This window comes from Canis lupus, chromosome X (genome assembly GCF_003254725.2).
Source record: "Canis lupus dingo isolate Sandy chromosome X, ASM325472v2, whole genome shotgun sequence".
In the NCBI taxonomy this organism is placed as follows: Eukaryota; Metazoa; Chordata; class Mammalia; order Carnivora; family Canidae; genus Canis; species Canis lupus.
This window is the reverse complement of record NC_064281.1, coordinates 103,495,803-103,523,560: the sequence shown is the minus strand read 5'-3', so window position 1 is coordinate 103,523,560 and position 27,758 is coordinate 103,495,803. Positions and strand designations below refer to the sequence as shown.

The 27,758-nt window shown below is 43.0% G+C and overlaps 1 protein-coding gene across 1 annotated transcript; it reads left to right on the top strand.

The window, feature by feature from the left end:
• Nucleotides 1–27,455, top strand: FRMD7 (FERM domain containing 7). Its single transcript, XM_035712332.2, has 13 exons — nt 1–141; nt 1,284–1,430; nt 2,721–2,825; nt 3,632–3,674; nt 6,269–6,302; nt 9,047–9,144; nt 16,479–16,593; nt 16,771–16,918; nt 19,862–19,957; nt 22,064–22,227; nt 23,958–24,026; nt 24,146–24,221; nt 25,243–27,455. Exons 1-13 carry the CDS (start codon nt 1–3, stop codon nt 26,323–26,325), a joined length of 2,319 nt encoding a protein of 772 aa, XP_035568225.1. The 3' UTR covers nt 26,326–27,455.
• The last annotated feature ends 303 nt before the right edge of the window (nt 27,456–27,758 follow it).

Below are 27,758 nucleotides of genomic sequence, written 5' to 3'. Positions count from 1 at the left end.
ATGAAAGCCTGCACACTGAGACAGAACCAAGACCTTACCTATTATGCAACACGTTCCACAAGCCTGGCCAATTTCAAAGTACATTATGGAGGGCTGAAGGGAAATACCTCTCCACAGATGGGGGTGGAGAGCCCCAGCCACGTGAGTGCCTGACCTCCAAATGCATAAATGCCAAGGGCTTTTCAGAGCCAGGTGGCAATGTGTGCAGGGATAGAAGAATCAGAGATTATTCTTATAAACATGGTATGGGATCTTACAGAAGGGAGCAAAAAGGAAGCCTTGATTGGAATCCTTACAAGAATGGCTATATATTCTTTATGACTGCAGAAACCTTTAAAATACACAAACACATGGAATGTGGTAGCGTTGGGGGAGATTAAATACTCTGATGGAAAAAAATAATCAAAAAAATGAGGAGGGGAAAGGAAAATCTTGAGTTTCTTAAATTATTTGCAAAGAAACTGGAGTCTATGACGGAATTTGGTCCTCATGACTGAAATGTTTCTCTGGTGTCGGAAAAAGTATTGCTGTCGTATCTCTCTTTAGAAATTCTTTTTTTTTTTTCTCATAATAAAAATCCCATGGCAGCTCCTTGTCTGGAGGACTTTAAAAATAGGAGCTATTTCATCTGTCTGGAATGGTCTGTGTCAGCACTTGCCCTAGGCTAGTTTGCCACATAGGCAAAAACTCCCCCTTCCCTTCTCCTTCCCAGACGCCCCCTCCTCCACTGCCCCCCAATGCCCTTCACACCCTTGCACCCCCCAACTCTGTGTGAGATGAATCTCTTCTCCAGGGCCACAGCTCCAATGTGATCTCCCACATAATATCCAACCCCCTCCTCCCCAGCTGTCTCCAGGTGCTGGGGATGCAGTAGGTATCACCGCTGGCAGCCTCTTTGCATTTTAAAATAGGACTCTGGTCACCTCAGCTGCATCTCCAGTCAGTGGAGCTTTGGACTATGTAGCCAAGTGGAGAGAAGTGCAGGGAAGAGGGGAGGATTTTTGGTCACTGGGGGAAGGGGGTGGGGCAGGCCACCTTCCTGGAAGCTATTAAATACCAGATGTGCCCCCCCCTTCCACGTGGCTTTGCCTTGAGGGAGAGGGTAGAGGGTGGGAGGAGGGTGGCTGGGCTCTCTGACCTATCAAGGTTGTTGCCTTAGACTATGGGTCGGTGATTTCCAACTACATTTCCCCTCGCCCGGCTTCCTGTGCCACACCATAGGGACCTCGTGACCTGGTGTTAACTAGGGGTTTTCGGTGGCAGTGTGTCTTTGTGCCTATCAGCCAGGGCTCAATTTTCCCATCACCGTCCTCCCTGCCACAGCCACCCTCGGGTTCAGCCATGGTGGCGGCTGCAGATCAGCCCCAGCCGCGCGGCTCAAAGAGATGTTCCTGAAAGATCTGCAAAGCTCCAGTTCTCCGACGAGCCTGGTAGGGGGCCTGCTTTGTGTTCACTATGTAGGTGGGCTTTAGGAAGAAAAAAAAATTATGTGTGGCCTTCTGTGAAGGAATGATGCTGTGCACAGATTTGGTGGGAAAAGCTGCCAGGCGAAGGCTACACCAGGAGCTCATCGGAGTAATTTGGTCAATTTCATGTCAGAGCAACAGACATGCAAGAGTCCCTCCAAGGGGACCTCCAAGGTGCCAGGCTCTGAGTTAGACGTGGTGAGTGACAAGGAAAATGAAGCAAGACTCCTGCTCTGAAGGGACTCAGTCTAATGGGGAAGGCAGACATCCCAGGTTAGGCGTGCCTTGTTGGAGGTAAGTGAGGGTGCTTGGGAGCATGGAGGTTGCCCTTGGCTTCACCTGTTGCTGATTGGGACGGGGGAGTGCTCTCCAGGGCAGACTGGGTCTGAGCTGAGCAGGAGTAAGCCAAACCAAAGAAAGGTGGGAAGGGCTGCCTGTGGAGAAGGAATGACAGGAGCAGAAGCATGAGGTATGACGCTCCTTGACCTGTGTGGGGAACTGCAAGTGGGCTGCGATTATTAGAAAGGAAACTGCCGGGATCCCTGGGTGGCGCAGTGGTTTGGCGCCTGCCTTTGGCCCAGGGCGCGATCCTAGAGACCTGGGATCGAAACCCACATCAGGCTCCTGGTGCATGGAGCCTGCTTATCCCTCTGCCTGTGTCTCTGCCTCTCTCTCTCTCTCTCTCTCTCTCTGTGACTATCATAAATAAAAAAAAAAAAAAATAGAAAGGAAACTGCCAGCAAGGGGGAAGCACAAGAGAAGAGGCTGGAGGCAGGCAGGAAGAGAGCCCAGGAAGATAGCCCAGCGTCGAGATTGCCATTGTGAGTATAGACTTTATCTTGAGCGAGCCACAGAAGGATTTTTAAGCAGGTCAGATTTGCATCTTGATTAAACTAGTCAATTTGGGGGAAATCATTCAAATTGCCCATGGGATGACTTGATTAAAGAATTCCATTGAAAAGGTAGATTTGCCGATCTCCCCATAGTTTAAGTGCAAGGCTGTCTTTTTTTCCAAGAGGGTTTGTCATGAGTGTGAGGCTTTTTGGTGAGGGAAGGGCCCTAAGACAATCTACAGGTACATGTATGTATTTATCTGTAAAACATCATCCTTTGAGAGGATGCGGGACCTCTAAACGGTGCTGACCTCGGAAGCTGTGTTTTCAGAGTTGGGTCGCTCCTACCCTTTCTTCTGCACCACAGTAACTGTATCAGGGTTGGGAACGCAAACTGCTGTGATCTCTCTGTTTCATTTAGCAAAAATCATCCGGGAAGGCGCTGTTTAACCTGAGTTGTGGCCACCTAAATCTTGCTGAAAAGGAGTATTTCGGATTAGAGTTCTGTAGCCATTCTGGAAACAATGTAAGTTGGTTTCATTATAGGGTTCTTTGTGTCTAGAATTGCTTCTCAAGTGCAGTTTGTGGCTAGGTATGTAGGGCTCAAACTTGACTGAAAAGTGAAAAAGCACTTAAACCCTTGCAACATACTTGGATTTAATAACGATTTTCTCTCCCCCCTCCTTGCCTATTTTAAAGTCACCTCAGTTTACCAAACAGACTCTCCTACCCTGTGCTTCTCTTTTGTCACCCCGTGAAATAGCAACCTAAGCTTTATCTATTCCGGCTTTCCAGAGACTGGACCTCAGCCTCCACAATGAAGATTCCTGACCTCACCAGTGTGAGGGGACTCTTATTGCCCCTCTCTCAGGTCCCAACATTCTCTATGTTCTTCCTGCTATGTCCTGCCTTGGCATCTTGGCATATCTGTTATCCCAGCTCCTTCCCTGAAAGGCTCCTTATATCTATTAAGCTGGCATTTGGGGGCTGTAGGATTCAAATGCAGAGCCAAATGCCTTCATTAATCTTCGTAGCAACTAATGAGTCTTGTATGTGACACCTTTGTCACCCTGCTTAGGCAAGGGAGCAGCAATTCAAATGTCAACAACAAAGAGTTTATAGATCAACAACATTCACTGTCAGCAGGCAAATACAAGGGGGCTGATTGAGTGTGGTGAGGTACATCGTTTCTTTGACACGGCTGTTACTATCTTTAGAAGGAGTGTAAGCTGTCTTGGTGTTTATTTTATGTTGACTTTTATCTGTTACCAAAAAAAATAAGCTTCATTCAATGTCACATTTCATCAATTTTTTTCATTAATGTTATCACAGGTCTGGTTGGAACTACTGAAACCCATTACAAAGCAAGTAAAAAGTAAGTATGGAAAAACACTTCAGGGATCTCATTCTCAGTTACAACTTGAAAAGATTTCGGTGCCACATGATTCTTTACCAAATATAAGGAGAGAGAAGGGCTTCGATGCATTATTTTAATCCTTAATATGTCCAGTGAGTCTAGCAATTAAAAAATCATTTTAATTTTGTCCGAGATGAAAAAAAGTCATGCTGCTGGATCTTCAGGTAGATTTGAAGAATACAGATATTGACAGCACTCTGCGGATTGGCTCACACTGGAAAACTGCAAATCTTTGAGCATCCTCGCTGTTCTTGGAGAAGGAAGAATTTCCTCTGCTCTTCAAGGCCCTTCTAGCCAGACAAGAATCAAAATGACATGAGACAGATGAACAGGGGATATTCAGATTTAATCTCATACGTGTGGGGAGGCCACACAGACATGGAAATTACAAAGACAGTCGGTCAAAATGGGCTATGTGTGTCATCCTGAATGAAGGAGAAGGGAATAAGGGTCTGGGGCTTCAAAGGGAAAGAATGCAATTCACAGGAAGAAGAAAAAGTAAATGTTTGGTAAACAAATGTTTGCTGGGCCATTGAGAAACAATGGGACATAGAGGACTTTGATCAAACAGGCCTTGGGAGGTTCCTCCATGTCTACCACACCTTGTTCATATTATAATGTAGTTATCTAAAGTGATAGCCTTCTTCCTGGTACAGGCTCTCCTTTCCAATGTAAATTTAGCCAGTTAAAGCAGAGGTAAAGAGCATTTCCTGAATTGACTGGGTTTCGATGGCTTTTAATGCAACATAATCGTTTTAAAAAGATGTTATTTATTTATTTGAGAGAGAGTGAGCTTACAAGCAGAGAGAGCTGCAGAGGAAGAGGGACAAGCAGACTTCCCACTGAACAGGGAACTGGAACCCTGGGATCATGACCTAAGCTGAAGGCAGACGCTGAACCAACTGAGCCACCCAGGTGTTCCTTAACTGGAAATGATCTTAATACCTAACTGGCTTATTTTAGGCAGCCTGACTCTGTCACTTACAATGTCAATATTCAATGCCATTCCCTTCTGCCTGAAGATGTTTTCTTTTTAACATGGCACAGACATTGTCCATTTGTTTCATTTCACATTTGAGTGCCTACTACGTACCAAATCTACCCCCCCCCCACACACACCCTGTATTCCACCACCTTGTGCGGTAGTTTCAAAATTTCAGTGGGTATTAGGATCACTTGTTCAAATGCAGATTCCTGGGCTTCCTTGGGTTGGGGAGTGCCCAGCAGCTTGCATTTTTAACTAATTCCACAGGTGTTTCTGAGGCAGGGGGATTTCACTGTCTTGTGATGTCTCTTCACTCACCTGCCCTCTCCGTGGCAGGTTCTGTCTGCTCCCACTGCATTATAATCATCTGTCACATTATTCCAAAGGCTTCCTAACTGATACCGCCCCCCCCATCCATCATCTACCCAACTTCCAAAGGGAACTATTGAAAATGGAAAGGCAACCACATCACGCTCTGGCTTAAAATGCTTCCATGGCTCCTTATGGCCCTTAGAATGAAATCTGAACTCAGTTAGCATGATTGGCAAAAGCACACCTGCCTCTCTAGCTTTACTTCTGCCACTGACCCCTTGGTATTCCTACCTCTCCCGACTATGGCAAAACTAACCTCAGGTGTGGTGTTCTCTGCGAAAAGAAGAGAAGTCCACCTAAATTGGAATTTCAGATAGAGAATCATTTCTTTGTGTAAGTATGTCCTGCGTTATTATTGTTTACCTGACATCTCAATCTAACTGGAGCCCTCTCTCCTCCCTCTTGTACTTTGCTGGTACTTAGTGCTTGCAACCGCCCGTGGTGCTGCCTCGTCTACCAGGCTAAGGGTGCTTAATTTTCTTTTCATTCCTGGTACCTGCCTAGTACAATGCTTGGCCACTAATAGACACTTGACAAATATTTGCTGAACAAATGGTACTAATGGTGTATGTAGGTGTTTGCTTTTGATGCAAAGACTTTCTTTTCAAATGCAACTAGGAGTGAAGGCAAGTAGATGTAGTTTCTTAACTCAGATTTTAAGCAACAAAGCAGCGGCAGTGCATACACTTCTATACACTTGTAGTTTCTCTTATGAGATACTTGATGCCAGATGATAGTCACCTGTTTCTAAAGCAGGCCCTTCTCTCAGCCAGGAATGAAGAATCCCAAGTGGCAAGTGATATATATTTTTTTTAATGGGACACTTCTTAGAGGACACAGAAGGGCCCAGAAATAGGCACATCTTTACAAGAAGAAACTCAAAGAAAGAGAGGGTAGAAAGAGGAGCAGGAGAACTTTCCTGATTGCTATCCACATAAAGACTCAATCAGAAATACCACCATGTTAGAAATGTGAAAAATTGAAACTTAAAAGTCTGAGGGAGGGAGAGATGGGGAGTGGAGGGAGGAGGAGAGGTGAAGTGTGTGTGTGTGTGTGTGTGTGTGTGTGCGTGTTTGTGTGTGTGTGTGAAAGACCTATAACTGTTGTGATGGACATTTAAATAAAACTTATGGAGATACTGTGTTTTAAGATCCTAAGGACGTTGTTTTCGAATTTATGGTGAAATTTTTCCCAGTGGACCCTGGACATCTTCGAGAAGAGCTTACAAGGTAGAGTACGTCCCTTTGTGTCTGCTGCATGATATTACATAAGAATCATTATTTTCAATTTATCAGAGAATGGGCTTCTAGTCTTCTCTGGAAAGCTTGGCTCTCAATCACTCTCCGGCAGATGATAAGGAGCTGGAGAGAAGGTGGTCCTGGCTGGTCCCCAAAGTGTTAATCTTCCAAAGGGTGGGGACCTCTGGGAGAAGGAAGGGTGGCATTCTAGCAGGGCAGCCAGCCTGGGTGCCCACTTGGGGGTTCTGCCATTAATTGCGGCAACAGTAAGAGTGCTTGGCTTCATCACATCTGTGTTCCAATCGGAGGGCAGCATGATGGCACAAGTGTGATACCAGCTAATTTCCGTGGATATTGAAAACTTGTGTGTGTGCGTGTGCCCGTGCACATGTGTGTGCGGACATGTGCACACACACCTCCAATAGGTAGAGAGTAATGATGACATATACTTATAAAAAATTTTAAAAAGTACAAAATAGTCTAAAAATTATTTAAATAAATTATTTAACATGTATAATATAAATAATTGATAATTTTATTATGATTCTTTAATAATCATAAATTATTCATGATTTTAACAACCATTTATAATGATACATTATTCATGATTTTAGATAAGTAAAATATTTTACACTTATAAAAATTAAAAAGTTAAAAAGTCATGTTTTCTTAATAAAACATTCAAAAAAGTATATTTATACTTATATATAATGCCCATCAAAATTACAACGTAAACCTGCTTCTCTAAAAATGCATTGTCAACTTAACACTCCTTCAAACCCAACTGTGCTTGCTAGACCCTAGAATCTTACCCTAGAAGAGATATATGCAATCATCTAGCCCAGCCCTCCTGGTTCACAGGGGAGGAAACAGGTCCTGGGAGCTGGGAGCTAAAGTGACTTGGCCAGGACTTCTCCCACCTCCCCTCCCCACCCTCACTCCCCTCCCACTCCCTGACACTATGGCTCATGGCCAGTTCTTCGCCCCTTTGGTACAGGAGGACTTGTTTGCTGAGGGGTCTTGGCAGACATCACTTCTCACAAGTCTGTCACCAGCTCACCCCGTCTCTCTACATTTATGAGTTGTAGGCCACTTTCCCAGATAACCTGATACCTTGGTATCTGTACCATTTTGCACTTGCTAAGTTGACTCTCAAATTGTGACCAGTTTTAATGGAGATAAACTTTCTCCCCCACCCCCCGCAGCCAAAAAAAAAAAAAAGAAAAAGAAAAGAAAAGAAAAATCAATGCGATGATAAATGATTCATCAGCTGTTCAGAGTGAGGATTTGGTATTTGTAGCAGGCAGCTGCCCTCTTAATAGCAAGAAAAGTGTCAAATGACAAGAAGTTTCCTTTCTTGCTGGCTAGGAGCAAAATGAGATTCTTTTTCCCTTTAGCAATTGAGGCTTATTATTCTCATTTACATCTATATTTGAAAGCAGGCAATGGCAAAGGTTAGACCTCAATTTTTCCTCAATGGTCTGTCAAAGATACTTAACCATAGTTGACTTCGCAAGGATGCCTTGTTTGGGGCCAATCCATGAGTTTCTGAGAGTGACATGCAAATATAAATTTTCTAATTGAGTCATTTTTAACCCATTAGGGGAGCTCATAATTTGAAGGATTATAATGATGAATGAGTTTATAAATTGAATGATCACCTACTAATTTTACCTGTTTTTTCTAATTTAGATTTGTATCTATCACCTGTAATTAATTTTGATTTACCACATTGCCTTCAAGGCTTAATTGATTTAAATTAAAAAGTCCAGATAAAACTTTATTTAGAAAGTCACATCTTATGTTAGGAAATGCCCATGGTAGATACTCAATAAGTGTTTTAAAGTATAAAATAAAATATTGGCACCAATTTTGGACCATGGAAGAAAGCAGTCAGTGATAGAATCTTACTTTTATGCATCTTTTCAAAGTTGATGCTCCTTTGATAAGGGCTTGAAAGTGTAGAACAAATGCTATCTCTTTGGCCAAGCTCTGGATACCAACCTGCACTTTCTGGGTCCCTGATGAGCCCTTGGTGGGCAAAAGGGCAGTCTGGCTTCGTTCCATTCAAAATACAGGCATTTTCTACCTTCTCTGTGCCAAGTGATGGGCCGGCTTCTGATGATACAGAGAAGGTGGTCAGGGTGAAGCATGGCCTCAACTCTTTGATTTCTGCAGCACCATCTCTGGATAGGAAGAGGCCTAAATTCAGCAGGTGACCTGACTTCTGGCCATGGTTTCACTATCTTTGGGCAAATGACCTTGCCAAAATCATCCAACTTCTGCCTTTCCGTAATTATAAAATGGGGGTGATCGCTCCTGTCCCACCAACCTAAGTTGTTTTGATAGTGAGTGCTTGGTAGCAGTTGGTAAACAGAGCATCTTCAGCGGGCTCATTTTTGCTGAATCTCCCTTTCTCTTGGGCTGGGTATGTGGCTTAGCTATGTGGCAGAAGCCACCAGAGGATGATTGGCCAACTCCCTCAAGTTGGCAGGAGGATTTAGCCGGGGTGATGCCTAATGGCTGTGAAGCCTGCCAAATGCTGTATCAGCCGAGCTGTGGTCTGGTGCTAGTTTGGGGCTGAAGCAAAGCCTATGCATTAGTCACCATCCCAAAAAAGCATCTCATTGGGGGTGCCGTTTCTTTCTTGAAACATCTTGGATCTGGGAGAAGGGAAATGCTTCTTGCTTGCTCCTGTTTCTTTCTCAAGATTTTTTTCCCCAACTTTTTTGCAGGTATCTTTTTACTCTTCAAATAAAGAAGGATTTGGCTCTAGGAAGGCTTCCATGCAGTGAGAACTGTACAGCATTGATGGTATCTCACATTCTACAATGTAAGTAGCAAATATTAACTTTGGGGCCTGTCAGCCAGATAGAGAACCATGCAAAGGAGCAGGATGTGTTAGGACTTCCAGAGGAGAGAAAGCCTGCGTAAGGTGTGTGGAATTGGCATGGTCCAGTAGAAAGGGGTTGTTCATTATGGTTATGTGGCTTTGGATTCCAATCCAGTCCCTGCTATGTTCTAGCTGTTTGTAGGCTTGTATGAAGTCCCCTCTACCAGTGTGCCTCAGTTTCCTAGTCTTTTTGTTAAGGATTCTATTTATTTATTCATGAGAGACACACAGATAGAGGCAGAGACATAGGCAGAGGGAGAAGCAGGCTTCCTGCAGGGAGCCTGATGTGAGACTCATCCTAGGACCCTGGGATCACAACCTGAGCCAAAGGCAGATGCTCAACCACTGAGCCACCCAGGCATTCCAGTTTCCTAGTCTTTACAATAGTAACAAGAGTACCTTTTTACTGAGTGGTTATATAGATTAAAAGTAAATGCTGATGTTCTTCTATCATGGTGTAACCTCTCCCCCCCACATCCCTCCTGCCACTCTGCCTGGGGCTTGCTGTCCAGGAGTTGGGTTGGACTAATCTGTCCGAGCATGGATTTTGCCAGGCAAGCTCCACTCTCTCTGTCTGCCCCAGGATGCATTTCTGGTACATGCTTTCTGCAGCACATTGTCATGTTTGATGGGATTTTTGTGTTGCTCTTTATCATGAGTCCAGAGAACAAAACACAGAGTACAGCAGGTGGAAAGAGGCTGAAAGGGAAAAAGGCTCTAGGCATCTATTAGAGTTCCCCACTTGCCGGCAGCCAAGTAGTTAGACGCTGAATAATGAAGGCAGGGAAAAGGAGACCTGGGGGAACAGTGGGGGCCTGCCTGGGAGGGGGTGAAGCCGGGCAGGCCAGGCTTCTCCTGTACCCCGAAGGCCAGGGTCGAGGCAGCTGGAGGTAGTATTTCATCTTTTATGGCCAATGGATTCACTCTCTCTTCTAGGGAGGCCTTCTAAGAATAGGCTATTCTTTACCACTTTTGCAGGATTATAACGTCGTTTTTTGGCTTGTTTTACAAGTTTGGTTTTGACCTCTGTCTCTGACCTTCCCAGCAGGCCAGAGCTGGTAGATTTCTGACTTCATGGAGAACTCCCGAATGAAGTGCTTGGATAGGGACAGCATCTAACTGAGTGTTTACCGAGGGACTCCCGACTGGGACAGGTGATGACAGCCCCAGGATATCAGGAATGCAGTGGGCAGTGAGAGCAGTAGTAATCAGGAAAGGCTTCTGGAGGAGGTGTCTTTTGTGCTAGACCTCAAAAGGGCACATAGAAATGGGACAGGTAGTGATAGGCAGAGACACAGCTCGAGGACAGTTCAAGCATAGTGTCTGTTCAGGAGAGGTGGCAGAAAACTAAGAGTCGAATTGATGGGCTTTCAGTGCTTGGCTTGGTGGGGGGCACGGAGTAAGGTGGATAGACAATGTTGGAAGACTTATCTTTTTTCATTATCAGCTTGTTAATGACTGGGGCTCCCCAACATTCTTTCCTGGCTGTTGGGGAGGCCATTTCATTCTTAATAGTTCAGCATTATGGATTTGGGCATTCCCTAGTGGCCATTTCAGGCATAGCACAGAGAACTTTCATTTTTTTTCTTTTTTTTTACTTACAAATTTATTTTTTATTGGTGTTCAATTTGCCAACATATAGAATAACACCCAGTGCTCATCCCGTCAAGTGCCCACCTCGGTGCCCGTCTTCCGCTTTTCTAAAGGCTATTTTGTCAATCCAAGTTTTTTCCATAGGGAAAAATTAAAAGTTTCAGTGAGCCCAGCTCCTCACAATCCATTTCACTGGATGCTAAGGCAGTGTGTAGAACATCACCAGGCTGCTCGTTCATTTTTTCACTTATTTATTCATCCCATGTTTATGTCCTAGGCACTCAAGACTCTCCACATTCTGACCTCATCTGCCTAAGTCTCCCTTACATGTCTTTTTTTATGAATGCTCTTAGTAACTTCTTTGTCATTCATTCAACAAAAACTATCGGGTACCTACCTCATGGCAGGTGCTCTTATAGGCACGGCAAACCATGCAGCAAACTAAACAGACACAGAGTCTTGCTCTCATGGAGCTCACGTTTTGGCAGTGGAAGACAATCAGACAATAACCCAAATAAGGAAACATATAATGTATGTTAGAAGGTGATAAGTTCACCAGAGAAAATCTCATATGGAAGTGAGATGGGGAATCCTGGGGATGGGTACTGAATTTTTCAATGAGGTAATCAGAGTAGGCTTCACTGTGAACATGACAGTTGAACAAAGACTTGAAGGAGGTGAGACAGCAAGCCTTGCAGAAATCTGGTGGAAGTTTGTTCCAGGCAGAGAGAACATCCTGTGCAAAGGCCCTGAGATAGGAGTGTGCCAGGAGTGTTCAAGAAACATTTAAGCAGGCCCTGTAGCTGGCTGGAGCTGAGGGTGGGGGGAGAGTAATTGTGGAAGGCCTTAGAAGCATCTTAAAGACTTAGAACATTACCTGAGGTGGGAAGCCACTGACACATTTTAAGCGAAGGAGTGAGATGATCTGAATTAGGTTTTATTTAGCTATTTTTTTCCCAGAGCTTTTATTTGAAATAGAGAGACTGAGAGAGCACAAGCTGGGGGAAGGGTAGAGGGAGAGGAAGAAGCAGGCTCCCCACTGAGCAGGGAGCCCAATACAGGGCTCTATCTCAGGACCCCGGGATCATGACCTGAGCCAAAGGCAGTTGCTTAACTGACTGAGCCACCCAGGTGCCCCTGAATTAGGTTTTAACGGGATCATGTTGGCTACCTAGGGTGAAAACTTTATAATGGAATGATGGAAGTAGGGAGAACAGAGAAGAAGCTATTGCAGAAGAAAGATGATGGTACTTTGGGGCCAACATGGTAATAGTGAAGATGCTTGTAAAATTTGCTACCTTCTTTTACTGCTGATATTTACTCATTTACATTTCGTAGGTCTCTTCCTAGATTGTCATAGTCTTGCATGGTGTGAAAAACCAGCACAGTCTTATGTGTTCTTGTGTTGTCCTAGGGTCAACATCGAGTCAGGATTGTGTGCTTAATAAATTGAAGAGTTGGTGGGTGTGTGCGTGTGCATCTAGTTTTTTTTAAGATTCTTTTTATTTATTTGAGAGAGAGAGAGAGATAGAGCACAAATTCAGGGAGGGGAAGAGGGAGAGGGACAAGCAGACTCCCCATTGAGCAGGGAACCTGACGTGGGACTCAATCCCATGACCCCTGAGATCATGACCTGAGCCGAAATCAAGAGTTGGACGCTCAACTGACTGTGCCACCTAGGGGCCCCACTAATTTATTTTTGAAAACAGCTGTATTGAGGTATAATATACTTATAAAATTCACCCTTTTAAAGACTATAAGTCAACTGTTTTTAGTAAATTTACAAAGTTGTGCAACCATTACCACAGTCCAGTTTTAGAACATTCTCATCATGCCAAGAGACCTCTCATGCACATTTGCAGTCACTCCGTGTTCCCATACTCAGCCCCAGCAACTACCAAATTATTCTGTTTCTATAGATTTGCCCTTTCCAAACATTTTATCCAGAATGATAGAATATGTAGTCTTTTGCATTTCTGTGGCCTTGTTTCAGTCAGCATAGTATTTTTGAAATTCATGAATGTTCCAGCATGAATGGCAGCAGTTTATTCCTTTCTTTTGCTGAGTAGTATTCCATTTTATGGACATACCACATTTGTTTATCTATGTACTTGATTGTGGACATTTGGATTGTTTCAAGCTTAGCAAATATGAATAATGTTATGAACATACATGTATGAGTCTTTGGACATGTTCTCGTATCTCTTGAATAGATTACTAGGAGAGTAATTGCCTCATCTTAAGGTGAATTTACATTGAAAATGTTAAGAAGCTGCCAAACTGTTTTCTTAATTACAACAATAAAACCAGAAATGTGTCACATTCCCAATTTCTCCACATCTTCACCAATAGTTGGTATTCTCCATTTTTTTGGTTGTGGACATTCTAGTGGGTATGAAGAGCTAACTTACTGCAGTTATTATTACCATTTTCCTAGTGACTAATAATGTGGATTACCTTCTCATCTGCTTATTAACAGTTGGTACATTTTTGTTGGTAACATGCCTTTCAGATCTTTTGCCCATTTTAAAATGGATTGCTGTCTTCTTATTGACAGTTGAGAGATTTTTATATATTCTTTTTTAACTTTATTTATTTATTTAAAGATTTTATTTATTTATTCATTAGAGACATAGAGAGAGAGAGGCGCAGAGACACAGGCAAAGGGAGAAGCAGGCTCCATGCAGGGAGCCCGACGTGGGACTCGATCCTGGGTCTCCAGGATCACACCCTGGGCTGAAGGTGGTGCTAAACTGCTGAGCCACCCGGGCTACCCAACTTCATTTATTTATTTTTTAAAGTAACCTCTACATGGGGCTCAAACTCATGACCCCAAGATCAAGAGTCACAGGCTCTTCTGACTGAGCCAGCTGAAAACAGCTGTATTGAGGTATACAGCTGTATTGAGCCAGCCAGGCACCCCAGATTTTTATATATTCTGATTAAAAATCATTTATGAGATATGTAACTTGAAAACTATCCCCCAGTTTGGTGGCTTGACTTTCTGTTTCTTAATCCTGGCTTTTGGAGTGGAAAAGTTTTTAATTTTGGCAGAATTCCCCTTTTTCAATATGTTTTAGTGGATCATGCTTTTGGTGTTGTATTGAAGAACTCTTTGCCTAACCTTAAGGTCACAAAGATTTTCTCCTAAGTTTTCTTCTAGATCTTTAACAGATTTACCTCTTAGATTTAGTTATATGACCTGTTTGGAGTTTTTGTTTTTGTTTTTGTTTTTTTGCCTGCCTGTGTGGTGTATGTTGTGAAGTAGGGATCCAACTTCATTTTTTTTTTGTCCATGATTGTCCTTTTTTCCTATTTTTTTTTTGAAAAGACTATCATTTCCCCCATTGACTTGTCTTGGCATCTTTTTGAAAAACCAATTGACCATTAATTTGAGGGTTTATTTCTTGATTCTTAACTATGTTCCATTGATCTATACATCCTTATGCCATTATTACACTATATCCTTATGCCATTATTACACTATCATTTATTATAGCATTGTATTAAATTTTGAAATATGGAAGTGTATATCCTCCAACTTTGTTCTTTTTCAAAAGTGTTTTGGTTATTTTGGATCCTGTGCATTTCCATGTAAGGTTTAAGGTCACCTATCAATTTCTATTAAAAATACAATGGGAATTGCATGGAATTTATAGATCCATTTTGGCAGAATTACCATCTTAACGGTATTGAGTCTTACAATGCATGAACCCAATGTCTCTCCATTTATATAGATCTGTTAAAAATTTCTCTCAGCAATGTTTTGGATCAGGCCCTGGGCTGAAGGCGGTGCTAAACCACTGAGCCACCGGGGATGCCCTTGGTTTGGTCTTTAAAAAAAAAAAAAAAAAACTTGTTATATGAGGATTTTCATTATGACACGACTTTTAAAATATATATATATATATATATAGGGCAGCCCCGGTGGCTCAGCAGTTTAGCGTTGCCTGCCTGGGGTGTGATCCTGGAGACCCGGGATTGAGTCCCGCTTCGGGCTCCCTGCGTGGAGCCTGCTTCTCCCTCTGTCTGTGTCTCTGCCTCTCTCTCTGAATAAATAAAAAAAATAAAATCTTAAAAAAAATATATATACACATATATTATCTGTCATGAATGTGTCACCTGTCTAAAATGTAATAAAAAATCAAGAGTAAAAAGGAAGTAAGTTTCCAGCACTCAACATCAGTGTCCCTTGTCTATGTATTTTAGTCACAGGATTCCATGGAGAATGTATTTACTCTTACAATTCATAAAATGCTAACAGTTTTGGATATCTAGGTCGTCAGTTAGAAGTCATAATTAGAACCAAGGGCAGAGGGATCCCTGGGTGGCGCAGCGGTTTGGCGCCTGCCTTTGGCCCAGGGCGTGATCCTGGAGACCCGGGATCGAATCCCACATCGGGCTCCCGGTGCATGGAGCCTGCTTCTCCCTCTGCCTGTGTCTCTGCCGCGCTCTCTCTCTGTGACTATCATAAATAAATAAAAAATTAAAAAAAAAAAAAAAAGAACCAAGGGCAGAGAACTTTTCAGGGCAAGTCAGTAACCAGGAAGTGATTCATATCAATCTGACAGAGAGGAGAGGGAAAAGGCATAAAAATTATAAAGAAGACACAGTAATTAAGAAATTGAAACATTTTGAATCCATTAACCGTAGGGGCAGATAAGTCCTGTATACATCGATCACCTTTATAGGCATTGTGTTATGACAGACGTATATAACAATAAACTAGAGACATCAAGAAAAGAGTAGATTATGATCAAGGATAGCTGCCAGTAATTTGGAAAAGCCAGAATGATTTCCAGAATGATTCATTTACTAGGGATTCTGGATAGCTGGGGTTTTACTCATTTCCCAGTGTACAGAATTGTATTTTCTCACAGTTCTGGAGGCTAGAAATCCGAGACTGGAGTGTTGGCAGCTTTGCTTTCTTCTTAGGCCTCTCTGTTTGGCTTGCAGATTGTCACCCTCTGGATGCATCCTCACCTGCTCTTTCTGCTGTGTACCTGCACTCCTGGTGTTTCTTCACAGGATCAAATTTCCTTTTCTTATGAGGACACTAGTCTGATTGGATTAGGGCTCACCTTACTGACTCATTTTAACTTAACCTCTTCTTTACAGGGCTACCTCTAAACACAGTCACATTCTGGGGTATGGGGTTTAGGACTTCTACGTTTGAATCTGAGGGGAGAGGGACACCCATTTCAATCCATAATGGGGATTGGTGAGAAGAAAAAGATCATAACCAGGCTGAGGAAGAAAGAACTAATGAAACATTCATCTGTGATCCTGGAGCCTTTAAGACCTACAGTGTGTCTGTGATTGACTATACTGAGACTTCATAGCAACCCACTGCTTCTTTTTTTTTTTGTCTTTAAAAAAATATTTTATTTAAATTCAGTTTGCCAACATATAGTATAACACCCTGTGCTCATCCCATCAAGTGCCTCCTTAGTGCCCATCACCCAGTTACTCCTTCCACAACCTACTGCTTCTGGTTTTAAAAAGATCCAGTTAGTTCCCCCATATCCTAAAATATAAATCCACATAAAGCATGGAGTGGAGGGCCTAGGGCCACATTGGCTGCAAAGAAAGGACTATTTGGGGGAGGTCAGAGGGTCTGCTGGGCACTCCATTACTAAAATGTTCAGTGCTAATGTGGATGTCACTTCTCTCTCATGCAGCAGAACTGGGAGACTTTCATGAAGAAACAGCTAAGAAACATCTGGCACAGACCCGGTACTTACCAAACCAAGACTGTTTAGAGAGCAAGATCATGCAATTTCATCAGAAGCACACGTAAGTACTTCAGCTGGCACCTGCTTCCACCAGCAGGAACACGAAAGCTAGGGACAGACTCTTAGAAGCAAGTCCTGAAGTCAGAGAAGCTTTGGCCTCAGGAACACACTGAGACCTTTGGGTGCAGGTGTCATTCTTGCAACATTTATTAGGCTCATTAATTCTTTCCCTTGGCAGTGGCAGGAGCCCAGCTGAATCTGACATTCTGCTACTGGATATAGCGAGGAAGCTTGATATGTATGGCATCAGGCCCCACCCCGCCAGTGACGGCGAAGGGATGCAGATCCACCTGGCTGTTGCTCACATGGGAGTACTGGTGTTACGGGTAAAAACTCTTTCCTTTAAAGTCCTGTAGCTTTGGGGGTGACCTTAGCTCAGACTCAGGTGTCCATTCCTGCGGTGACTTCAGCCCTTGGTCTTACCATCAACCAAAAGGTGGAGGGGATGCTCATGAATGTCTTGGGTTAGTCTTCTCCCCTCAATGTGCTTTGTTTCCGTTTGTGGTCTGTAACTGGCTGTTTTGATTCTGAGGAGCTCACACATTAGATCAGGCCAGTGTGGTGGTGAGACAAAATCAAGAGGCTCTTTGGAACTTTTAGACTCTAAATATGAATACAGATTTGGGCACCCTAAAAGTTTAGGTTGTGACACAGAATGCACTCACCCTGTCCTAATCCAGAAAAAACCCACAGGGACCCAATGAGAGCACTGAAGTAAGTCACAAACAGGTCAGGTGCAGACTTGGCTAGAAGAATGTAGGCCTTCTTATGTTTCTGGTTGTTAAGTTTTGCGGCATGAGAGCCACACAAGTGGGCAAAAGACCCAATGGGTCACAGGCATATCTGTTCACCTAGGAGGAAATTTGACCCATTCCACTCTAACCTGGGATGGATCCTTGGCATTTCCTACTACGTGGGAGCAAATGGGGAAGGAAAGGGGAGGGGAATGAGGCCATTGTGTTAGTTGTGATCTCTTCCAGTGTGTAAGTACTTCTGCGGACAGCGTGGAATGGTGTAGCTGGTCTGATTTGTCCCAGCCCAAATCCAGTAAAAGAATACTTGTGTGGGCGGGCAGCCCGGTGGCTCAGTGGTTTAGTGCCGCCTTTGGCCCAGAGCCTGGTCCAGGAGACCCGGGATCAAGTCCCCCACATCGGGCACCCTGCATGGAGCCTGCTTCTCTCTGCCTGTGTCTCTGCTCCTCTCTCTCTCTCTCTCCTTGTGTATGATTCTCATGAATAAATAAAATCTTAAAAAAAAGGAATATTTGTGTACTGAGTACTTTGTATGTGTTTTGTATTGCATTTATCTTTTTTTAAAAAATGACATCAGGTTTACTGAGATATAATTTGCACACTATAAAATCCATTGGGTTTAACTGTTCAATTCATGGGGTTTGAGTATATTTACAGAGTTGGGCAGTAATCTATTCATTCATCCTCCCGTCAGTATGGTTATTGTACAGCCATTTTGTGCCAGACACTAGAGCTGCAGAGGGAAACGGGAGTGATCCTGACTTCATGGACCTTGTATTCTACAAAGTCTTTCTTTTTTTAAAGATTTATTCATTTATTTGTGTGTATGTGAGAGAGAGAGAGAATGAGAGAGAGAAAACGAACACAAGCAGGGGATAGGCAGATGGAGAGGGAGAGGAGAGAATCCTCGAGCAGACTCCCTGCTGAGTGTAGAGCCCAACGTGGTGCTCAATCTTAGCACCCTGAGATCATAACCTAAGCCAAAATCAAGAGTCAGTTGCTCAACTGGCAGAGTCACCCAGGTGCCTCATGGACCTTGCATTCTAATAGGGGGAAGACAGCCAATTAAACAAGTCATTTTAAACAAATGAAATATATATGGGGTACTAAGGTAACACATGAGAAAAGAGCTTTAATATTTAAGCTAAGGAGATGCCTGGCTGGCTCAGTTGGAAGAGCTTGCTACTCTTGATCTCAGGGTCATGAGTTTGAGACCCATGTTGGGTGTAGAGATTACTAAAAATAAATAAATAAATAAATAAACGTAAAAAAAATTTAAGCCAAGACCTGCAGAAGTTGTCCAGATCAAAGAGATAGGGTTGGGGACATCTGGGTGGCTCAGTAGTTGAGCATTTGCCTTTGGCTCAGGTCATGATCCTGTGGTACTGGGGTTGAGTCCCACATTGGGCTCTCTGTGGGGAGCCTGCTTCTCCCTCCACCTATGTTTCTGCCTCTCTCTCTGCATCTCTCATGAATAAATAAATAAAATCTTAAAAAAAAAAAACAAAGAGAGAGGGTTGGCAGGTGAGGGAGGGGATTCTAGACAAACGGCACACAAAGACCCTGAGAAGGGTAAAGGATGGCACAATGAGAAACTAACATTAAGCGTGACCTATGGCTCCTGTCATTAAGATACTAACAATTTATTTGGAGAGACCAGAGAAATAATGATCAATATCACTCAGTAAGTAATCAAAAGCTAATCCGTCATACTTACCTGAAGTTGCACTACAAGAATACATAACAAACTAATAAATGCAGCTTCCTATAGAGAATGGATATGTGGGTACAGAGGGACAGAGGTGTGACAGTGGTGGGAGTGAGACTTCTCGATGTATATATTTTTTATATACTTTTGATTTTTGGGCCATGTGATAAACAAAGGTTTGGGCAGTCCAGGAGAGCCAAAGGAGTTAAGAGGAGTTAGAAATGGATAGTTATACAGAATATTTTAGAAGGGGTGCTACCAGACTGGCAGGACAGCTTGACTATGGGGAAGGTGATTCTGGCTAAGGAAAATGAGGAGCCCTCTGGGAGGGAAGATACAGGATTGGATGGAAGAGTGTTTTCTAGAATCAGTGGGATAGAAGGCCAGATGGATATTCAATACAGCTGAAGCAAAGATACCCCAGCCAAAAGTGTCTAGACTTGATGATGTATGCAGTGAGGGGCCCTGGAAGATGTTTAAGTAAATGGAGTGGCAGTTGAATCTGGAAACATAGAAAGGGAGTGCAATTAGAGAAGCTACTATAGTCATCGCTTCCTCCGTTGGTCTCCGTATCCTGGCTAGAAACCTTTCCTAGCCCTACCCCTTCTTGCTTGCATTTCAGAGCAGCCCTATGCCCCACCTGGAATGCCTTCTTGGCATTCTACCTTCTACCTAGTATGACAGGATCAGTCTGTACGAGAGGTAGGATGGTCCCAGGCATGAAGCATGTTTTCTAATGGGTTCTCATTGTATTCCAAACCAACTTGTGCTGTCATTCACCTTGAAATCTGCCATGCATATCATTACAGGGAAATACAAAGATCAATACTTTCAACTGGGCTAAAATCCGCAAGTTGAGTTTTAAGAGAAAGCATTTTCTCATCAAACTTCATGCCAACATCTTGGTAAGTAGCTTTCTAATAAATTATTTTACTTTCCGTTCACTTGGGATTTCTTGGTTGTTTCAGCAAATGGCTTGAATGTGAGTGGTGAAAGCTGAGGGGTGATGGACTCCCTCTTTTGCCTCTACATAAATAAACCAGAGCGTTAGTCATATTTTTACTGAGGCAAAACACCAAGAAATCCTATTGGCAATTCAGAATGAATAAACTAGTAGGAAAATGGGGTGGCTGAAATGAAAGACAAGTCTCCTTAAAAACCACCCCCCACCACAGGGATTTGATAAGTCAAATGGAAGTGACCAGATCTAGGACTATGGACATATTTATTTGATGCGATCTGCCCCATTTTATATTTTCATCTCCTTTCCTTAAACAAAAATAACTGAACATGGAGTACATACCAAATAATTGAACACCTATTTGCCAAAGCAGGATGTGGGGGGAGTGTGGGTGTAGATCAAGCAAAAGTATCTATTACTGGTCAAGGCTGCATTGTACAGAGTAAGACAAAGGTGCTAGAAAAGATGTTTTTTGTGACTATTAAGGAAGTAAAAAATGTGTATCAACTCATTTTTCGACCTATGGGATATTCAGTAGATTGGGCTTCATTCTCTGGATCCTAGTCTTACATAAAGACATTCATTTGATTGGACACTCGGGTGGCTCAGTGGTTGAGCATCTGCCTTTGGCTCAGGTCATGATCCCGGGGTCCTGGGACTGAGTCCCACATTGGGCTCCCTGCAGGGAGCCTGTTTCTCCCTCTGCCTATGTCTCTGCCTCTCTCTGTGTCTCTCATGAGTAAATAAAAAATAAATAAATAAATATTAAAAGTGGTAAGAGGCTGATTACCAGGTAGCAGCAGTTCATTCTCAAATGGAGCCCTCTCTGCAGGCAGTCTGGTCTTTTAGCATCTGGTGGAGTGCAAGGTGCAGTTAGACACATCAAAGAACAAAGAATAAGTAGGAAGTCAAGCAAGGCCCTTTCCAAGGAGTCCATAGGCTCAGCAATAAACCCAGGAGGGAAGCACAGTTTAACTGGGTTTCCTGGTGGGACTAAGCAGAGAGAACAGCACTTCTATTTGCTTGTGCATGTGTGCAATTCCCACCAAGTCACAACTGGTTTTTATTATATTTCTTATATTTTTAAACATTCATTTATATTTATAATTTATTATATTTATTAATTTATATATTTTTAACATTTAATTTATATTTATATTTATTATATATTTATTATATTTATTAATGAGAGACAGAGAGACAGAGACATGATGTGGGACTCGATCCTAGGACCCTGGGATACGACCTGAGCTGAAGGCAGACACTCAACTGCTGAGCCACCCAGGCATCCCAAATAAAATATTTTTAAAAAAATGTGTTCATTTGAGCAGTCCAGGAGACTGTATCTAGTGTGAAGCTCATGGAGTGGCCCAGGGCTGCATGCAGGAACCTGGAATGAGGGAAGGGGGTGGCGCTCAGCAGAAAACAGGGCTGCATGCATGCATGGGCAAATGGGGGTAATGTAGTGGGTAGGGGGATGGAAAAACTTGAACTTTAGGTCTGGAAGGGTAAGCTCCCCTAGAGCAGATTAGAATATGCTAAATGAGCAATGCAGAGCGTCATGGGACAAGGCAGGATAGGGAGGATGAAGTGTTTCTAGCTGGTATGTTAAAAAAGACTCCTATATAGGTAATTATCCTATAAAGCCTACCATCTGTAAGGAAATCGTCTCCTGCCCCTCCCCCCATTTCCTGTTGGTCATTTATAACTTCTCACTTTGAAAGGATGCCCTTTGATGTTCATTTTAACCTAATTTACAACTTCATAAAAATGTTCCTGGCAGAGAAGAGGGGGTAAAAAAGCATTTGAGGTGCAGGAGCTACAGAGCAAGACTGGCTTCTCAGAGAATGCTCCGTTTTTGAGCAGTGGCCCTGTCTGTTCCTCGAGAGGTTGCCAATGATTTGATTTTAGTAGGTGTGAAGACTGTAGGGAGCCAAGTGGAAAATCAGAAGCTGCATGGGCCTCTGGACCTAGTTTGGAAAGTATTGGGATTCGAAGTTCTTTGGTATTCTCTAAGGATGTTTGGCTTGATGGAAATTGGTTTACACAGGTGTTGTGCAAGGACACCTTGGAGTTCACCATGGCCAGCCGAGATGCCTGCAAGGCTTTCTGGAAGACCTGTGTGGAGTACCATGCTTTCTTCAGACTTTCTGAAGAGCCCAAATCAAAGCCCAAAACACTACTGTGCAGCAAGGGTTCCAGTTTCCGCTATAGGTAATGAAGTATCGCACATATGCAGACTATACACACAACTTCTTTTCAGCAATGTGGAAGGCAATAGGGAAGAGTTGAGTTCTAGAAGCAATAATCCAATAATCCTTTAAGGGTAGTCCCTTTTATTACTCCTCTGTGTGACACTTTAGGTCAATAGTTCCTTACTGGGATACGGGAGGAGGGAAGCACCCTCTAGTTAAGGGGCTAGATTAGAATATTGGCAAGGATGAGGGGGACTTGCGCTATTTGAGAAGATGTATTTTAATGAACCTATTCTTTTCCTTATATCACAACTTACATGCAAGCCACGGAAAGGAAAGTTCAACAACATCCATTTGGTGGTGGGTGGGTGAAAGACAGGTGGGGAGAAAGCTCTGGAGGAGCTAAGGGAGACAGAACACTGAGCAATATGGCGGCAGAGGCTCCTCACGGCAGCCAACACTTTAGAGGAATGGAAGCAAGGTCAAAACAAGATCTCGTTTTTACTTGAACACACCAGCCTAGGAATTCTTTGGAATAAACATTCAAAACTCTTAGCTAAGATTAAAAAACAAAACAAAAAACTAAAACCTTCTAATAGAATGTTTCCCACAGGGGATTTTCAAATAGTGGAAGCCTGCTTCAGTAAGACCTGAGATCTTAAAAACATACATATTTTTGATGGAATCTTTCCAAAATGGATTTTACAAATCCCCGCCTTCTTGAACAGATGATATTGAGCAAACTTTGCCCTTTTCTCAATGATCTGAGTTATTATAAACATCACTTATTATCCTCTGCAGGCAGCTGTAGTACAGGGATGGCCTCAGGGTGTGGGGGGGTGTCAGTCCCTGCACCCCAGTGATAAATGGCTCACACTTTGGGGGTTTTATTATTTTTTTGTGTGATTTCTTTTTTGGCTCCTGTGTTTCTATCAGTCATCAGCTGGTTTTTTGTCTGCTGGCATATGTCTGGCTGGAGCAAACCTCTTCTACTGTTTCATTAACTGTTTTTCTTCTGATAGGAACTGGGAAACCAGATAAATAGCCTTATTAGAAATTGTGTATAAAGTTGCAGGTAGGGAAGAGGCCTTTATAGGGAAGTTGATTCGTTTTCAAGGCCAGAATTTTTTTTTAAAGATTTTATTTACTTATCCATGAGAGATGCAAAGAGAGGCAGAGACATAGGCAGAGGGAGAAGTAGGTTCCATGCAGGGAGCCTGATGTGGGACTCAATCCAGGGACTCCGGGATTAGGCCCTGAGCCAAAGGCAGACGCTCAACCACTGAGCCACCCAGGCATCCCTCAAGGCCAGAATTTTAACTGTGATGAGTTCTGTTTCGAAGCTTTTAAAAATCATCTGAGTTCTGAGTATTTGAGATTGCTCTAGGCCTGATACTTCAAAGAGCAGGTGGTATGGTTCCCGTGATGGCCAAAGATTCATGGCCTATGTCATTCACCCAGACTCTTGACTTCAACAGTAGATTGGGCAGCCTGTGTGGCTTGGCGGTTTAGAGCCTGCCCTCGGTCCAGGGAGTGATCCTGGGGTCCTAGGATCGAGTCTCACCTCGGGCTCCCTGTGTGGGGCTCCCTGCTTCTCTCTCTGCCTGTGTCTCTGCCTCTCTCTCTGTGTGTCTCTCATGAATAAATAAATAAATTCTTAAAAAAACAGTAGATGATGCTTTGGAGGTTGAGTAGCCTACTGGATTATGAGTGATGTTAATAAGATGTTGAACTCATTCTTTTTCATAGCGGAAGAACCCAACGGCAGCTTTTGGAATATGGAAAGAAAGGGAGGTTGAGGAGCTTACCATTTGAAAGGTATATGCTTTTCTCTCTCTCTCTCTCTGTCATGTTGATTTTAAGCGGAATTAGAGATTCTATGTATTCTGTATGTGCCTGAAGACCATTTCAATTCCTTCTCTCTTTGGGGATTTCAGGAAACATTACCCATCTCAGTACCATGAACGACAGTGCAGGTCCTCACCGGACCTCCTCTCTGATGTGTCAAAACAAGTAAGGTTTCTGAAAATCCCTTCTTCTTTAGATAAATGTAATGCATCTACATGTCAAATGCTTTTAGGAATTGATTCTGCCAGAATCTCCCCGGTGTGCAAAAAGGCAGCTCTGTTCGAGTAGGCTAGCCTCCTCAGGAGGTCAGCTATCAGCTAGTCTACCCAGCCAATAGAAGACCATTTAATAAATTACCACTGGTGTGTACCTTATGGATTGAAAGGATCTGGCATATCTTTAAACTGCAATTTGGATTGCTAACATTGTGCAAAAATGCGGATCCCAATGAATTTCTGTGGCTTTGTATTTTTGAAACTAAAAGCTCTTCTTTTTTACCTAATTAAAAATGCTAAGGCTCTGAGGAAGCTCTGAGGTCTTGGGTTAACGTTTTAAAGTACTCTTGCTGTGTAATTTTGTCACTTAATTTAAGAACAAAAGGATGTTCTCCTGGAACTGAGATGATGGCTTCATTTAAGTTTTATAGCATTAACCATGTAAATTATTTTTCTTTTGTTCTTTCTAAAAAAAATAATTATAGGTCTCACAAACTCTCATGTCTTCAAATCATAGGCAGTTTTAATCTCAAAGGCATTACGGAAATATAATGCTGGAAGTTACCATCTAACATATGATCCTTCCATGCCACTCTTAGCCCACCATTTTATGCAGGGAGGTTAGGTCACATGACAGAGCCAGAACCAGAAGGGAGACCACCTGGCTTATTTATAAATGAGCTACTAAACCACACTGCTTGAGATACCATGCTGGCCAAAGTACCTGGAGAACTCAGAGGCAGGGAGTGGAATGGCAGTGAGAAAGGAGACTGTCACGTGCATTTTTTTAGCACATGGATTGAGATATGGTACAAGTTATTTCCTCCTCTGTATATATTCATCAATAGAACAGGGGTGGAAATGACCTTGTGAAAAATACCCTTGTGAATTTGAAGGCTAGTTTAGATCCCTGCTCCCACCCCAACCAAATGGCTTTTCTTTTCTTTCACTAACATGTCCTCTCTCCCAAGGTGGAAGATTTGAGGCTAGCATATGGCGGTGGGTACTACCGAAATGTGAATGGAGTGCACGCATCAGAGCCAGTGCTAGACAGCAGGAGGAGAAACTCAGCGGTGGAGGTGACATTTGCCGCCGAGCTGGAGTGTTCCAAACCAGAGGTGGATCCGACACTGCTACATCAGTCCCAGAGCAGTTCCTCTTTCCCTTTTATTTATACAGACCCTGTCTTTAGTACTGACCCAGATCCCAGAGACTACTTTGGGGAAAGGAGTCCTCTGAGCTCCTTCCAACCAAGCTCTAAGTTTGCTGACAATCTCATGAGCACATCTTCTGGCCTTGCAAGCAAAGTGAGTCCAGCAAGGCAGCTAACGTACACAGATGTGCCCTATATCCCTTGTACTGGTCAGCAGGTCGACATTATGCCTCCTCAAGTCTTTTTTTATGTGGACAGACCACCCCAGGTGCCCAGACGGTCTCCAATCATGGCAGAGGAAAATGACAGGCCAGACAGCTGTTTGGAGTCCACTATAATGAAGCCAGCCAAAAGAAGCCCAAGGAATGTCAGAATGAAGAGCTTCCAGCAAGACTTTCAAGAACTCCAAGAAGCCATGGCCAGGACTACTGGTAGGAGCAACATCAACGTAGATCTGGAGGTGGAAGAGCCAAATTCAGAAGGTGCATTTGCATATAGCATTCAAGAGCAAACCCCGAAACGATCCCAGAGCCAATCAGACATGAAAACTATCCGTTTTCCTTTTGGGTCTGAGTATAGACCTTTAGGGCCTTGTCCTACTCTGAGTCGTAAAGCTGACCTTTTTACATATATGTTTGCAGAGCAGGGGTTTCCAACAGTTTTAACGGATCAGGGAGCAGCAGAAAGGTACATAGGTAGTGAATCCAGTGATTCAGAATCGGAAATTCTTAAACCAGACTACTACTCTTTGTATGGCAAAGGAACACGGTCGCCCATGGCCAGAATCCGCTTATCTTCTGGCAGTCTACAGCTCGATGAGGAGGATGAAGGTGTTTCTTTCAATACACCAACTGCTGAAGACAGGACTTTGCTAAAACCATGTAATTACTTTGTAGCTTAAAAATGTGAACTCGGAACATTTCTGGGCCAGTATCATGTTGCTAACTTGGGTAAAAAAGAAGGAATCTTGGGCACAAATAATTTTCTTAGTTACTATTCATTGGTATTAAGGAGATCTCCTACGTTTGGGCACCTAGCTTATGAAAGATCCAGCTGCTGCCTTGTTCCTCAAACTCCCCTCTTCAGTTTCCTCTGAAGAGACTCTGGAACATACCCTCTTCTCAAAAGCACTGTGGTGGGGCAAGGTGGCTATTTGTCATCTCCATTATACTTTTCCTACAGAGACATTATCTATGAACTTCAGGCTCTGGAACACTGAATAATGGTAACAGTATGAATTGGCATGACACTGGCCTCTGATGTCCTTTAGTGATTTAGATTGTGACTCTGTTGGTCATTTTGTTTTTAAATCATACTGTGACTAAAGGTTCCAGTAAAAATGGCCCTGTTATGTGTTAAAGACTTCAATTTTTATAACATATATTAGGGGAAGCATGGCCCTCCTGTACCTCAGGAAGGAGATGGTGGCATAGATCCTCTCATCAGAATACAAGTTTATAATGCATCTAGGACTTGGAAGAATTCTGAACCCTGGAAATTCGTGAATTAATCAATGTCTTATGCTAGGATATATGCCTGATGAAGATATGATGTTGACTTCTCTACTCTTAACTATGTATGTTTGACAGAAGTTAACTTATTAGTTTATCTACTTTCTCCTGTAAGACTTTTTCCTCCATATCTTGTTGCATGTATGTAGGAAAGGAGATGAGATGAATAGTATTTTTATAAAGAGTTATTGAGGGACACCTGGGTGGCTCAGTGGTTGAGTGCATCTGCCTTTGGCTCAGGGCATGATCCCGGGGTCCTGGGACTAAGTCTCACATTGGGTTCCCCGCAGGGAGCCTGCTTCTCCCTCTGCCCGTGTCTCTGCCTCTCTGTCTCTCATGAATAAATAAATTCTTTTTTAAAAAATGTGATGGAAATCCATTTTTTTAAGAAAAGTTGCAAATATGATCTTCATTTTGTTTTAGTCAATTTCAAAAATGATTGGTTCTGGTCTATTACTAAGGGAAGGGACAGTTAGTAAGAAAAAAGAAGGAGGGGGACGCCTGGGTGGCTCAGTGGTTGAGTGCCTGCCTTCGGCTCAGGGCGTGATCCTGGGGTTCTGGGATTGATTCCCGTATCAGGCTCGCTTCAGGAAGCCTGCTTCTCCCTCTGCCTGTGTCTCTGCCTCTCATGAATAAATAATAAAATCTTACTGAAAAAAAAGAAAGAAAAAGGAAGGAGGCAGATGAAAATGGAGAGTCAGGGAGGGAGAAGTGGTAGAATTGTGGGGTAGCTAATGAGCAAAAGGATAGTGCTAAAACCAGACTGAGTTCATGAAGTATGATTCTATTCTTGACCCATTCAGATTCAGAATTTTCCTACTAT

Bases quoted from the DNA above. Each gene is read 5' to 3' on its own strand.
- FRMD7 (XM_035712332.2), top strand. From the start codon at position 1: ATGAAAGCCTGCACACTGAGACAGAACCAAGACCTTACCTATTATGCA. The intron at 3,675-6,268 runs GTAAGTATGGAA...AATTTTTCCCAG, and splicing joins CATTACAAAGCAAGTAAAAA to TGGACCCTGGACATCTTCGA. The intron at 16,919-19,861 runs GTAAAAACTCTT...ATATCATTACAG, and splicing joins TGGGAGTACTGGTGTTACGG to GGAAATACAAAGATCAATAC.